Source organism: Apteryx rowi, unplaced genomic scaffold, assembly GCF_003343035.1.
Source record: "Apteryx rowi isolate R43461 unplaced genomic scaffold, aptRow1 scaffold_494, whole genome shotgun sequence".
NCBI lineage: Eukaryota > Metazoa > Chordata > Aves > Apterygiformes > Apterygidae > Apteryx > Apteryx rowi.
The window spans coordinates 623,210-639,370 of NW_020450754.1; the positions used below are offsets into that span (position 1 = coordinate 623,210).

General features: G+C 47.7%; 1 protein-coding gene across 18 annotated transcripts in view; it reads right to left on the bottom strand.

Moving 5' to 3' along the window:
- The window catches only part of CAPN15 (calpain 15), a 65,699-nt gene that overhangs the window by 31,206 nt on the left and 18,332 nt on the right, over window positions 1–16,161 (bottom strand). Inside the window, exons 1-3 of one of the 18 annotated variants that reach the window (XM_026079188.1) lie at window positions 6,403–6,601; window positions 3,011–3,133; window positions 1,898–2,078 (exon numbers count right to left, since the gene is read on the bottom strand). The exons of 10 other annotated variants lie outside the window; for them this stretch is intronic. In XM_026079188.1, the coding sequence (XP_025934973.1) occupies window positions 1,898–2,022 (125 nt within the window). In that variant the 5' untranslated portion in view covers window positions 2,023–2,078; window positions 3,011–3,133; window positions 6,403–6,601. Of the gene's footprint in view, window positions 1–1,007; window positions 1,627–1,745; window positions 2,079–3,010; window positions 3,134–4,086; window positions 4,201–6,402; window positions 6,602–16,161 lie in introns of those variants that run through there. 7 more of the 18 variants (XM_026079187.1, XM_026079191.1, XM_026079192.1 and 4 more) reach the window with 7 other exon arrangements.

The following is a 16,161-nucleotide window of genomic DNA, read 5'->3' on the forward strand; positions in this document are numbered from 1 at the left end:
TCTACCCAAGGCCCTGCCATGAACCCTTCCTCACACCAAGCCCGGAAGGGACATCTGCTGTCCATGCACACATCTACAGATTGGCCACAGGAATGCCTGTGTGATGCAAGCCTAGAGATGACAGAATGGGGAGAGCTTCATATCAATGATCATCTGAGAAGCATGGGTCGGGAAAAACAGGAGCGAAGGCCATGAGAGGTCAGGCAAAAGGATTTCAGGTAAGACATGGGAGAGAATGGACTAGAGGACATCTCTTAGGATGTCTCTTAGATAGACAGCACGGGATGGGACAGGATGGAGGAGGTGCAACTGATGCTCTGAGAGCAACCCCACAGCCTCGTCTCACTTTCACAGCAAGTGCCACCAGCTCAGCCTCAAAACACTGCCCTGCATTTTAGATTAAATTCCTTCTTCCCAGGATGAAAAGGAAACTCTAAGCTGTTTGCTGCCTTCAAGACATGAAAGGCAAAATAATGCTGTCAGAGGAAGCCATGCAGTGATTAAGAGAGCCACCAGCCCCCTCACTGTCTCACTGGACAGACATGAATCCTCAGAGCTGCCATGGCCACAGACGGCACATCTGCACCAAACTCCACACCTCACCTATCATGACTATTTGCTGCCCCAAGCCCCTTAAGTGAAAGTGACCCAGACAGAGCACTCCATGGGTGAAYGGAGATGTAGAAGCTATTGAAACACAGCCATAACCATTGGAAAACTGAGGCAAAGGCAGCTGGAGAACCCTGCCAAGCCCCTCTCCTTTTCTCACACTAGTTCTCAGCCCTGCCCATAACTTACTCCATGGGCAGGCTGCTGTTTGCTTGAGCAATGGCCATCTTCCCAAATTCTTCCTTGAAAAATCTTGAAAAATGAAGGCATAGATCCAAGGTGCAATTAAAAAAAAAAACAAACAAAAAACCCCAGTAATCAACAGCTTGGTACCACTTGGGACAGAGGGAGAGAGAAAGATTCATGGTTCCATGAGGTATGAGACTAACAAAACATACCCGAGGCTGCAGCCCACAGCTACGAAGTAAGGCACTGGCAGAGGAAGGAAGCACAGCCCAAAGCTCCCATCTCACCATTTGTGTTTTTAACTTGGGCAGAATCCCTGTTCCCTCCTGCTGCTGGGAGAAGAACTGCTGGAGCACTGTTCCTGCAAACAAGGAAACTAATTGTGACCACCATCAACACTGCCAAACGGTGCAGCAACACTATCCCGTGCCAGACTACACAACATTATCCCCTCATTTACCAGCCACACTCTGGGCACTGTGAGAAGGACCTCGAGCCTTCTGGCAAGACAAAAGCCATCAGGGCACTGTCATCAGTCGCCAGTGGCTGTCAGTCTCCCTTTAGGATGATTAGCAGGCCTTAATGAAAAGCTAAGTCAGTCCTGTGCCTCAGGAAAGCAGTTCATACTTAACAACCCAGCCAACAAGCTTTGTACTGATCTGTGGGAAGAAAGATTGCCAAGGGACAGAGGAAGAGAGATGAACCCTAGCAAAACTTGACATGCCTGGAGTCCAGCCCGTAGTCAGATCAGAGCGCAGTAATCAAGCCACCGTAGCCATGCTAATGGATGCCATCTTGCAGCGAGGGGAAAGGCAAGGATGGTTGTTCCTCCTGGAGACATTTGCCGTTAATGACACTGACTAGACAACCATTGTTATCTCTCAATGTGCTTTAGCGGCTCTGCCCCTTTGGTAGCAGGAGACCAGGAGGCAGAGCACAAACCTGCATACCTTCTCTTTTACCTCGGGAACCACATCTGCAATCCCTCCAACGAAAACTGATCCAAGGAGAGACTCTCAACACAGAGCCCTTCTAAGAGCACTCAGGGCACTGTCCCAAATGATTCAGGTACTGGAGTTTGCACACACATGCACACACTCACTCTCTCCCTGGAGTTTTTGGCTTTAGGTGCAACTTTGAAGGGCGTTTACATTCACTGCCGGATGCTGGAGAAATCATGCAAGACAATCTGGTGCAGACTGCTGCAATGGAGTCACGTTCCACCATGTTTTACCGATCTGGGGTGAAGCAGGGCTGAAGGCTTGCTTGGTGAGCTGGGCTGCCTGCGGATTCATGGAAAGCAAGAGGCTTTGAACAGCAGTAAACCCCACCAACCCCACAGTTGGCCTCAGCCTTTCCCCCTCCTGGATCATCCTTACTTTCTCCAGTTCTGGAAATAAGACCACTTAACTCATAGGGGACCTGTAACAGCAAGAAGGATCTGGGACCCTGATTATCAGGATTAGTCAGAAGAGCAGAGCCAGCAGCACAAAAGCCAGCTTGAACCAATGCAACTCCAGCATCTGTTTAGTCTCCACGGAAAGCACTGATGCAGTTGTTCCTTTCTTAGCTTGCAATAGCTGGCTAGCTGCTGGATTCTCTCTTTCCACAAAGCACCTGGGGAAGTTCTGGACAGAACTGGGAATGATTTTTCCACTCCGGCCTAAGAAACACACAAGTGCCTAAAAGAAATAAGACTTCAGGCCTGTACATGCTTCTGCCTAGGTATCCATGCACTCCTGTGCCTGCAGCATACAGTGATGCTTTGGAGGGCCTTGGATTCTTCTCCTGGGTGGTCTGTTATCTAGACAGGAACCAAGGCATTGACAGACTAAGGGTCCTGGCCAAACACTAAGTCTATGATGAGGCCAGAAACCAAACGTGAATTTCCCAATTATTTGTACTGATCCTTCACCATCCTCTACACTATGCTAGCAAGTAGGAATAATTATTTCCAAACCTTTGGCTCTATCCAGTCCTGCTGTCTGCAAACAGCAGCAATCACAGAAATCAAGAGGACCAGGGAGACTGAACTCCTTTGAGCCCAGAAGGTGAAGGGCATGGTGATCAAGTTATGAGAAGACAGACAGAAGCATGCTGCACTGTGGCCAAAGTTGCCCATGCCATATGTAAACCTAGGAATGTTGGGCAGACCACTTTCAGCAGCACAGCCCTCGCACACTCTCCCCAGTTGGTTCTGAGAGTGTATACTTGCCTGCATCCCAGAATAGAAAGCATCTGGAGTCACATCTGAGCACTGTCAACAGGAGGATGAAAGACTTTCAGACACTGCTCTTGCTTCACTGACACTGTCTTTAAGGGCTCTTCTCCCCACTCTCTACAACATAAAAAGATCCCTTTATTGCCAATAATTCTGCACAGGTGGTGAAGTTCTAGATGCTCCTGAGAGGCCTTTCCAACTTACTTTATTTTATTTAAATAACAGGGGCATATGCTTTACTACAGCAATTAAAGGGTTTGTGTGTGTATGTGGGGGAAATCTTAAGAGAACAAAACACACAACTGAGCCTGGGATTCACTGAGCTACCATGACCTCTAAGCACCCTTTAACACTACAGACATCAGCACCTGGACATAGAGCAGCGGAGAATAGCATTTGTCTGCAGGCATCAGACCAAGGGGCTGTGAATGAGCTTCTAGCTCTTCGACTATATCATACTCAATCTTTCAGTACTAGCAAGATTTATATCAACAGTAGAAGATCATGAGGACTCCTGTTTCCTTTCAAAACCAACAGCTACCCCCTGAACAGAGTAAAGGCCTGATCTCCAGGATGTGGTCAGAGCCAGAGATCAGGTTACACAGGAATTAACCAGGAGCTGAAGTGGCTGTAAGTGGTCCTTGGAAGCAGAGCAGTTTATACTGAATCAAGCTGTGTGTGCTCCCTCTCCAACCAGAGAAGCCCTAGCTAAGGACAGTCTCAGCATACCATGTACTGCCTGCATGCAAGCAGTGAGGCAGGCACACTTGCAATGAACTCCATACCCCTTGCTAATTGGGAAGCCCCTCTGAGCTAGGTGCAACAGGGCTTATAGAGAGGGCTTCCCTTACCCCAACTTCATTCCAAGTGAGATACAAAGCAGCCTCTGTGCATGAGCTGGGTTAGCCCAGATGAGAAAAGATATCCTGCAATGTGGCAATCCAGCTGGGCAATACTTCTCTCTGGAGAGAGAGGACCCCAATAGGGGAAGCTGTCCCAGCTGCAGTAGAGGTAGCAGCAATACCACTGAAGGAGGTGGGCAGTCCTTCAAATAACAAAGTCTTGATTACCTCTCTCCAGGTCCAGTTTGAAGCAGGCCCTGGAGAAACAGAGTGCAGGCTGCTCTTTGAAAGAGGATCCAAGTAGGGAACCAGAGAAAGAAGGAACACTTCAGTGCTAAGAATCTGTGAAAGCATGAAGGAAAGAAAGAAAAGATGGGGCTGGCTCCCAAGGTAACACTTCACAATAAAGATTTATCTGGTGTCAGTGAGGAAGGGAGAAGGTAAGGACAGGAGCAAGAAACTGAAATGAACTAATTTAAGCTGCTCTCTCATCTGAGGAGCTGGGACAGCTTCAGCAAGGAGGGTAGATGCTTGGGACCACAAGAAGCTTGATTCCCATAGCGTAGCCCTTCCCACCTGAAATATGTTTGAACAATCATTCTAAGATCAATATGTGCAGAAGAGAAAGCTGGACAAAGGGGAAGCTCTATTTGTTGTTTTTGTTTTTCTAAGTGTCTTTAAGACAATTAAGGAATTTAAGTGAGGTTCTGTGGTCTACCTCAAAAGAGACCATGCTGCCCAGGGAACAGAGCAGAGCAATGACCAGGCAATGATCTACAGTAAGAGCCATGCAGACTCTATACACTGCAGGGACTGCTGGTCCAGTGCTCCTCCTCTGGAAAAAAACCCCATCTATTTGAAGCCCCCAGGATCTCACAATTTTCCAACACAATTCTGCAGCAGTTGTCTTTCTCCTCTGCACCTGGGTTTCCTCACCAGTAAAACATGAAAATCAAGTCTTGCTGACCTTGGAGAGACCCATCCTTGTGACTTTCAACGTTTGCCCAGTGTTAAGAACCCAACATAGCAAACACCATTGATGCCTCAAGAACAGCAAAGAAGAGGCCAAGACGAAGGCATGGTCGATACTTTTACTCTGCTCTCATAACACCTAGCCTCAATGCAGGATCAAGCTGGAGCATGGTGGCGAGGGGGCTATAAACAAATACATGGAATGCACATGCAAGGAGACAATATGGGCAGCTGGAAAACAAGTTTGCCAGGACAAACTGCTCCTGATGTGGGTCTATGTAAATCCCTAGCATGAACCACGTGGCAAACATTTTGCCCTTCACCTATCTGGCATAGGGTTATTTACTGCCATTCTTCCCAGCCTGTAGAAGATATACACATTCTGCATTAGAAAACAAAAGCACCTGTGTGTGCAGGGTATCTTGGGAGGAACATGTCCATTTGCCTAGATGAAGATGATTGTTTATTATCTTTAAAAATGGGGAATGACTTTAGATGTCACACACTTGAACAACAGCATTTGCAACTTATGCTAGCACCCATTCTATCCCATGCTAAAGATCGTTTCATACTTTCCAACGCAGCAGGTCATAGGACTGGAAGCTGGGGAGGGGAAAAATTTTCCTGTTCCTGTAGACAGATGTGGGGCAAGATTATTTAGACAGGCTAATGAAGCTATGGGCCCGTAACTGGAAAGAGCCAGGAAAAGCTGATGGGACTGTAAGCCAGGCAGAAGAAATGCATACTCAGGACTCATCTGCAGCCCTGACTCCCAGTGCAACTTCCCTCCTGTTTGGGGAGGCTGGGAGAAGAGATTTGCTGGTGGCTGCCTACCTGAATTGCTGCTCAGCTGAGACTTATGCTGCAATTTGTATCACTGTTAAAATAAAATCAGAGGAAGTGGGAGAAGAGAAAGAAAAAAGGAAAGAAAGGGGAGGGAGGGGAAATGGGTGAGGAGCAACAACATAGCTCCAAAGCTGTCTGGTCCCATCACTCACATCTCCATTGAATAAATCACACTGCATTTCCAGCTGCTATGCTCCAGCCTTCAGTTCTTGTGATGGTAATACCTAAGTTCACTTCACAGGGGAGCACACAGAGGATACCCCTAATAGAAATCTGTCCAGCCTCACAAAAGCCAAAGAGTCAGGCTCAATAAATGTGGCAGATAGAATGATGCCTGACGCCCAGGGCTTCCACAGGCCAGGGTAGTGGGTACTCCCAGGGCTTCCATGCTACAGTTGCCCAGGCTCCAGAAGACAGGAGAGAGACACCCCTACCCCAACTGACAACACTCCTGACTTCTCCTTTCTCAGTCCAGGCGTTGGTTAAACACAACTGCCATTCCTGCTTGCCAAGGTCAGAGGCGAGCTAAATTACCTCCTGCACCTCCAGCAGGCTGTCAGCTTTGCAGAGTAGATCTGCAGGAAAAAGGGCCTGAGTAACTTTTCAAAGAGATACTTGGACTTATAAAAGCTAGTCTCGCTTTTCATCAGAAAGAAAAAGAACCAAACAAACCAGCATCCCTCTGCACTTTCCCCAGGGCTACAGCAAGCAGGACTCAACTCTTACCTGTAGAAAAGGACCAAAAAAGGCAGTTCTGGCTGAAGTTGCACTGGATCAATGTCCTTGCATGTGCAAGTCACAGATTCCCACTCCAAGATACCCACTGACTCATCCGCTGAGGAGAAATCAAGGAAAGGCTATGGTGCCTTGCAGCTCCCAAGAAATCCTGGTTCTGCTCTGAAAGACTGGATGCTTGACACATGCCCTTCAAAATCAAAAGCAAATCTCTTAGTGAATTTTAACAGAAGAGCTTCCTTTCCACATCATGGAAACGCACCCCGCTCTGGGATAGTTGTTCTATACCATATCGCTGGAACTATGGAGGAAACTCAGCATTACATCCAAACAGACTTCGGCCTTTCACCATCTCAGCACCCCTAAGCCAGGCTTTAGGACCTCAGTTTCACACCTTATTACAGTAATCACAACAGGGACACATAATGAGAGGCCAAAAGATCAATCCAATGCTGACCATACAGGCATCAGTGAACTTTCAAGCCCTACTACTGAAGTACCTTCTTGTGGTGTTCCAGCCAACAACTGAGTCCAACTCCGTTTTGCAAGTGAAATGGGAGAAGATGGGATCATAGACACAGGCTGAGACCCATTGACAGCAGTTTAAGGCGAATGGATCTGGTTTGCATGTGCAGCTGATCTATAAATGTCACTTATTTCTCTCTTTCTCATGTTTCTGAACTTTGGACAGGAACATTGTCAACAATTTCCAAGAAGCCCAGTGGGATAAAACAGGCTGATCTTACTCCTGCTTGGCTGTGAATGCTCTCACTTGCATTGCCTGCTCTACATTTTCATTTCCTTACACTGATGACAGCAGCTCCTCCAGCAGTTAGTGACGCAGTAATTACTAGGAAAGCCCCTACAAGTTATACTGTACCCTGGAGACGTCTGAACTCAGTAATTCAGAACAGAGTACTGTTTACTGCCTCATAAAGATGAAGCACTTAAGTTAGTGCTTTGATAGCTAGAATCTAGAGGATGCTCCTGGCTTGAACACGTGCAATTAACCCTCACATCTCCACATGCCGGAGAAGCAACCTGCTATCAAAACAATCCAGCAAAGCCCATGTTGGGACTTCTCCAACATGCAGCTCAGCATCCCTTCCCTCCCAGGAGGATGCAGCATTTCCTGCCATGGATGGTAGCTCCCATTCTCCTTTAAAGCTCCTAAGTCTCTTCAAGAAAAGTCAAGCACACTCTCACAAACAGTTCTTTCCCTTCCCAGTAGGGTAACCTCAGCACACACGCTCTCCAAGGACAACCTGAATGACCACATTGTCAACCCATAGTTATAGGGCAGAGATAGAGAGGGAGGAAAGAGGGAGGGAAAGAGCAAGAGTACATGCTCTGCCTGTAGGAGACTCAATGCTGTACATGACGGATGGGTTCTGTCAGCTGCTATGCCTTCCCACCACGTTACTACAGACAGCAGTCTCACCCACAGCCGATCACACAGGCACTGAGCAAGCCAGGGGCTGCAGTTCCCACACCAGCTTGCCCAGAAAATGGGAAGCATCTAAACATTTGCTCTAGGAAAATACAATCCAAGGAAAACAGGTCATTGTGCCAAGCTTTACTGGTTTGTTAGGAAGTTCTGTAGGGTACACGCAATGCAATGATGTCCCTAACACACACATCACTACAGGGTCTCTGTGCCATGGAGGCTGCTAGGCAAGAGAACAGCAGGGTTAATGATCAGTCAGTTTTGCAACATGGGCTGCAATCTTGCAGCTCCTGCAAAATCTTTTTCACTTTTCAGAAGCATGACATGTTTCCAAATCCAGCCCTCTCCACAGAGGAACACTGGAGCTGTCAGGCAAGGCAGAAAACTCAGTCCTTCAGCAGGGGAGGTTAAATAGGACCTACTTACTAGAGCTTGTGGCACAGGTCTGAGAGGAAGTCCCAGCGTTACATGAGGCACATGCAAGCCAAGACCAGGGTTCAGAATAAAAGATTTATCTTCCTGTCGCAAGGAATCAGGGGAACATCTTATATATATATATATATTATATGTGTGAGTGTATATGTATATACATACACACACACACACTATATATATCTATACACACACACAGATCTCTATATACACACATATAGCTTTACTTTTCCAAAGTATACATGTCAAAAACAGGTTTTCAGTAAGATGGAAAGATCCTGCATGTGTCCACCTGAGCTTGCTTCTCAGTGCTCCACAACAGCTCCCAAGAGTGTTACAGAAGGCACAGGGAGCTATGGATGCCCTATCCTTTCCATGCCTAAAGGTGCTAAGGGCCAGGCTCCCAACATCACCTTTTGCTTTAGGGAATCTGCCAGGTTTCAAATGTAGAAGCCTTGCTCTGCTTAAACTACAAGCCCCAGCATGCAATATCACTCTGAGCGCTGCACGCTAGCAGCTGCAGTCAGCAGGGCTTGAACCCATGCATCAGAAGGCAGAGCTGAGCTCTGAACTGCTCTAGGCAAGGGCAAATGATGTCCCTCTAGTTCCCAGCAGGCTGTCGATTTGGCAGCCTTTAAGTGCCTGCAGCTTAAACCTGTCCTTGCACCATGCACTGCCCTGACTTTCCAGCTGACTGCCTCGCTGCCATCCAGACGGTCCGCAGGCTGCATTCACAGGTTGATTCAAGTTTCCTTGTGGTTTTAATGTCCTGCTGTAGCTTCATAAATGCCATCTGTAATCTAGGAGCAGTTTCCTTCTCTTCAGATAGGTTCTTCACACTTTCTCACAGTCACCTTCAGCACCTGCCCCTCCCCAGGATTCAGCGATCTTTGCTGGCATGGATGCTCTATTAGATGGGCTGGCTGGCACAGTTTGTCAGCTGCATTATCCGTGCTTTGCCAGTGCTAGTCAGAGTGGGAAGGCAGGTGCTGCAGGGCTAGAAGCATGGGAGGTTACCCAATTCAAATAAAAGCCCAGGGCAGTTTGTTGAGGATCTGCACACTAGATGGAGGGAGGTTGATAAGGTACAGCTACTTGGCCAGGCTGGGGACCCCTGGGCAGGAACAGACAGATGCACGATTTCTTATGCAGCCCCCAACCTGCCAAATTCAAATAGCATCGAACCACAATTTATCTTTCCTCTACGATTTCTTCCTGTGTCCCTAGAACGACAGCCCTTCTATTCACAATAGCCCTGCACCCAGGGGGACTGTCTCAGCCGAGGCAACAAAGGCCTGCAGACCGTTCATTCAGTACACACTCCCCTCCAACTCCTCCATGCATGAGCACCAGCCTCCAGCAGAGATGGGATCAACACAGCCTTTCAGTGCCATGGCAAGCTTGGGGCCAAAAGCTTGCAGCTGGGGGTTGAGGGAGGGAGAAGGGAGACTGTAGCTCTGTGTATGTTCTTCTCTCCATTTCCAAATCACATTTGTCAGAGCCCAGAGCCACCAGGATCAAACTGGATTAAGTTATTGGCGCAGGAAATCCAGCAGCTTGCCTTTTGCAGCAACCAGTACCCGACACTTTTGGAAGAAAGCAAGGAGCTCCAGAACAAACACAGAAAATGGCTAGCCACTTGGCAGTGCTGAACTCCTCAGAGGGGAAGGGAGCTTCCTGCCTGACCCACTAGCAGAAAGCATGAGGCTGTTCTCCTTACCCTCATCCCCCTCTCATTAGCCCACAATAGCACAAGCATGAGGTTAATGCAGTCCATCTCCCTCCAGGACAGACACTGCACAGAGCTGGGTGGATGGGTCTGTGTTTCCACTCTAGCTCTTTAATGTGACTGTGGGAGAAAAACAAATAACACCCTCCCTCCAAAAAAAAAAAAAAAAAAATCCTATGTTTTCTCCTTCCATGCAGAAGCACAACCAGGACCCTGAGCTTCCTGCTGTCATCAGATTCAGCCATCAGACTCTTCTGGAAGACTGAGACCACTTCACAGCTCTGGCCCATATAGGTAACACCTTTCAGGGAGGCCAAGAGATTTGCCAGGAAATACTGGACCAGGCTTCCATCTCTGCAGCAAAAGAAATCAAGGGACAAATGCAGAAGGGTTCCTCTGGAAAAATCCCTGCTCTGACTCCTCTTACTCCTCTCTGTTCCTAAAAAACAAACAAAAAAAACCTACCAATGTCTCCCTCCCACAATATACCTACATTTGGAAACACACTGCTCCAAATGCAAAACCAAAGCACTCTACCAGGCCCTCCTACCACACCTTGCCACACCACAGAGTACAAGAGACCTGCTTTGTTTACAGCAAGAGTGCATCTCCAAAATCCCTTCCCCAAAGAGATGAAGAGGACATGACCATGAATCAAGGCATAGTCAAGGCCAGATGCAGTGAGACATTCTGAGAGCACCAGGTCAAAGCAAAATTACCCTGTGTCTGCACTTGGAGAAGGATCTGTATCTACCTCCCTGGAACACGAGTGCTCAGCTACTGCAGAATCAGGAGTGCCCTGAACCCAGGTAAAGGTACTGCTCTCCTGTCATAATGTTGGCACTATTTAAGGGACAAGTCTGCTGTGCTCTCCATGGTGTGAAAACAACACTCCAGGCAAGGAGTTCAGGCATTTCTAAACTTCAGCCAACCCCGCTGGGTAAGACCTCAGCACACAAGCTCTGACTCCCTGCCCTGGCTCCTGCCCCTCTTTGGAGAGGGTAAGCATGCAGGATAGCCTTGTTATCTGCACTTACTGTGGGGAAATGAAGATGGGAAAGGACCTTTTGCCCCTGGATCCCTGTGCTGGCATTCAGGCCACTAATGTAAGTATCTGACATCCACTGCCCTCACAAGGCTGCTCAATGTCAGGAAAAAAAATAGATGGCTTAGCCCAGTTCCCAAGGAACAGCCTGGCCAAAGCACCAGAGAAGCTGAGGTCTGGAAGGCTACAAGAGGTGCTGACAACGCAGAGCAAGGCAGGGACAGCCAGGAGGCTTAGGAGGGGGAGGAGAAAGAGAAATTTGCCCTGGTACTGCAGGGGACACTTTCTGTTCAGGCAGATATTGAAAACTTCAGTCTCCACTACTTGCTGCCATCCTCCAAGTTCTTCACAGCTCCAGAGCTATAAATAGCCTCAATTTAAACAACTAAGAGGCTTTTTGAGCGAGTGAGTGGACTGATGAAGCAGCCAGCATGGAGAGTGGATGGGCAGGACTGGAAGCCTCAGGCTGATGAAACAGCAGAATACATAACATTGCCAGCTCCTCTGCACTGCCCACTTCCCTGGACAAGACGTTATTCCAGCTGCCACATACTTCAGTGAGAACTGTCAAGCAAACAGTTACAAGCCCAATGCTCTTATCAAGCAGGTATCCGTGACAACTGGCAATATCATTACTCTACCAAATCCCAGCTGAACTTTGATACYACAACTCCTCCACAGGGAGTACAACCCGCACAGGGACACATCCATCTCCCTGCGGCACCTGGGGAACATGAGCTCCACTCCAGCTTGATGAACAGGCACATCCTGAATCTCACAGCAGATGCTAATACTCCTGTGGTTTAGTAGACTGGTCTCTCTTCTCTCTATATCCATGGAGGAGGTATAAGGAATCAGATCAGATTTTGGTTATCTCCAGCTTTCCCACAACCACAGATCTCTATTCCTTGCCCAGAAGCTTGGAAGTAGTTTACCAGTCGCTGCAAGGATATACAGCATGCTTGTGCACGTAGAGGTAGATTTGGCTAGCTTTGCATGGGAGCAGTTCCACAAGCTTTGAGAATATACCCTAAAATCCCCAAATCAGCTTCTCAATGCATTACTATGTCTGATGTTTTGAGCTGCTCCTAAGAGTCTGAGAATGAGAGGAGAGGAGCTCAAGGGGTAAACAGGAGAGAGGGAATAAAAACTGAAATGACTAATGGGTTAAAACACTGCTATCTTGGGGAGGGCAAACCCAGGCAGATTTAACCCCTGCAAGGTGCAAAATCAAGTCTCTGAGCAGGCCCCAAACCAACTAGGTAGCTAATTAAAACCTAGGAACTGCCTGCCCCAAACCACACCACAGCTCCGTCCATGTAAACGTATTCTAAAGGGCAGGAATGCTAGCCCACTGAGGCAATCTCCTGAGGCTGAGGCATTTATCCGTGATCTAACAACAGAAAATAGAAACAGGGGAACTCTGCAGAGTAATCTCATGCTCTACCACTGGCTTTTTTCCCCAGTCCCAGATTTCTCCTCTGGGCCTCGGTTTCCCCTACAGGAAACGTCCTCTAGATGCCAGTTCTGCTTATACCTCACTCAGAGGTTAAATGCCACAAGCCAGGAGGGTGGGGAGGAGCTGCAGACAACTGCATTCCCCCTCCATATGGCTTCTTGCCATTCATCAGTATTTCAGCATCCCCTTATTAACACCCCCACAAGCCTCAGGAAGGCTCAAAAACCCCAAGACAGGATTGTGTGATGTTAACCCAGCAGTTCTGGTTTTTTCTTTACACATATTTAAGCCATGAGGTTCACAAACACCTAGATGCCTCGCTCCAGGTTTCTCTCCAGAATTAAGTGGTGCTTCTGGGGAGCAGCAGAGCCACTGCTTCTGGGACGTGTACAGCAAGTGCCCTCCCATCAGCTGCCAACAATAAAAGCAAGTCCTCTTGCTCTCCTCTCAAAGCAGAGAAATTCATATACTTTTAGCATTAAAACAAACAAACAAATTAAAAAAAAAAAAACCTTGTCTGTTCCTCCCCTGCTACCACAGTTGTTGGGACCAAGAGGTATTTCATTTTGAAAAGGCTTTTATTGAAAAATGTAAAGCCTTGCAGAATGCTGAGGGTTTCTAGCACCCCTGAAAATGCAGACTCTCTGTGAGGGGAAGGTGCTGAAAGAGCTTCCAACCAAACTGAATGGTGGTCACATACACTCAAATTCAGCCACACGGATCTCACAACACTTTCCCCAAAATGTATTTACTGAGTGGAGCAAATTCAAACAATTCTCACTGCTATAAGCCCTTCCACACGGTGTCTAAAGTGCTCTGCCATCCATGAACACTTCCAACCCACCAGCCTGGTGCTAATATGTACCCAGCTCTGGGATATACCACATTGAAAGGTTCACAGCAAACAGCAACACAGCAGGTCAGGCAGGAAACACCCCATCTGCCTGTGGTTATGTTGAAGAAAACCATCAAGAATTTGTCCAGGACAGAATTAGGGCCCTAATTCCCTCCTAACACCTTGACAGGTGTAGAAGGATACACACCTGAAAGCTGCCATCACCACTTGCAGCATCAGCAAGAGAAGCTGTCACCAACACATGGCTCCCAAACAATTCAATTGCAGTAGCAGGGACAGGGTTATGTTCTACCACCAGCACTGGGTCTTGTGGCACCATGCCTCGTTGCTCTCAGCTTCATGAGGGTTTTGGTATGTAGCAGCTAGTCAGTAAGCTCTGCTGTTCTGCATCTGCTGGCTCCACTGAACACTCTGATCCAAGGACAGCCCAGGTTCATCACCTTTAAGCGTACAAGCCAGGAAAGTCCCTGGGGACTTCCAACTAAGCCAGATTTTGTCTGGAATGTGCACATACTTACTAAAGATGTATTTAAAAATAAAATCTTTGCCCTAAGCAGGGATTTCAGCAATAAGCTTCCCTTCACTAACATGCATTAATGCATTGTACCTTTAGTCTTTAAGTAGCTATGTCCTCCCAGCACACGGTGAAAGGCAGGCGCATACTCCTGTTAAAGAGATGGGACTCTGACATAGAAGATGACTGTGCAGCCTGGCCTAGGAGGGAACAGGGACCCAAATCTGGGTATCAAAAGTCTCAAGCTACTACCATTAAGGCCTTTCCTCTTCTTCCTCATGCCCCCCCCCCCCAAACATCTGCTGTCTTCATCAGAAGCGCTACTCCAGATTACCAGCCTCACCCAGGCAACAGGATCCATCTCTTAAGACACTGCATCTGTTTTCTCCCAGCCTCTAAAATCCTGAAAGCCAGACAAGCACTGATTTCTTCCCCTATTCCCATCCCACCATGAGGGAAGCCTCCTACCATTCCTCTATCCAGTACAGACCAAAGTCACTCATGAAGTATGTGCATCCTTATCTTCCTGTCAAAGAAGGTCTGTGTTCATCCCCAAAGCATTAGACAGACCAGAGCAGGCTTGGCTCTGCATTTCTCTACAGTGACCAAAGCATTATCAGCTCAAAGATGGCTATGGGCAGAGACAGGAAATCAGCAGGAAAAGCAAAGCCTATCCCAGATCTCCTGACCAGCCTCAAATTGACTCCCCAGTACTCCGCTTCCTTCCTGCACTGTAGGACTCCAGGGATGAGGATGTTCAGAGGCAGAGCTATCTACTCTGACTTGGTCTATTTATTTACTTATTTTTAAAGGAACATGTTTATCTGTTCCTCTCTGGATACCAATTGGCTGTTGCTTCTTCACACTGTTTCATCAGTCTCACAACGGGAACTGTGGGTACTTTGATGCCTGATGGGTTGGCTGTTTTCACCAGGTCTTTTGAACCCAGTTCCATAATAATTCCAAAAAATAAAGTGTGTTCTTCCCACCCAACTGTTCCTTGGTGAATCACAGCCAGCTATTTTCCTGTTTCCAGGAACCATGCAGCACTTAGAGGACTTCTCTTCTCCCTTTATCAGGGGAAATGTATAATTTTCAAAAAACACACCTCTTCTAACAGGACATTGGCTTTATCTGCACAGAGACCAGCGGTTCCTGTTCTTGCCCCAACATCCTGCTCTGCCATGAAGGCTGGTCATTTAGGCAATTTATGTCCATACGTCAGGATCTCACAGTTTCTCAAGCTCCTCCAAGCTACAGGCTTTGAATCATGCGCAGGAGAGCAGCACACAAAGTTAACAAACACCAGGCTACAGAGTCACAACCTTTTTAGTTGAGTACCAGTTTTGCACTGGAAGCTCCTAAACCTCCATGCTGGCTGTGCACAGGTGCACCAGGGGTATTCAGTTGTGAGTTTTCACACACCTTCCCCCAAATCCTCTAAGGCAAGAGAGAAAAAGCAGCAGGCCAGAAGGAATAACCCCGCAGGAAGGACCCAGCTCTGTGGTCAAGATCCCTTTGAACTAGACCAGACAAACCTAAACAGCACGGATCCACCAAAAAGAACCGGGGGCCAGTCACAGAGGCTGGTACACACAGAAATAATGTTTGAGACCTACACAAAAGAGCCTTTTAAAGCCCACTTGGGCATTGCTAGGAACTCAAGCCCATGACTGAGGGCAAAGACAACAACTAATTGGTTTCACACTGTTACCAGCTCAAGAAGGAAACCCAAGATAGGGCTGCAAAGGAGCAAAGCATGATGTTGTTTTCTTTGTAGTCTCCCTGAATCTTATGCCAGATGCCACAAAGCAGACTCGCTGGGACTCAGAGCAGCAGCAAGGCAAGAAAATGAGGACTACACAACAGATATAGCATGACCATCACAGCTAACACCTTCAGTGGAAAGCCACAACAGCTCAAGGACACTCAAAAGCAAGCAGCTGCTCCTAAAAGGCTAGGGGCTACAGACTCAGGCAAGTACAAAAACCTAGCTAGGTGGGAATCTACATAAATCAGGCATTAGACAAAGGCTCAAATATTACTACCATAAAACACGGCAGCCTCTGCAGCCAAGGCCCCAGGCAGAGGACTGTTAGATGCTTTTGACATATCTCTCAACCTGTCAGAGATTGAATGCAGGACACCAGCCCTCTAATAAGACAAAAGATTCTTCACTGCAAGTGGCTGTTGGGGAAGGGGCAGAACCAGCAGCTGAGAGCCACGGCTTTAGGTGCTGATTTCTTTGAGGAGGGACAGACACTGAGG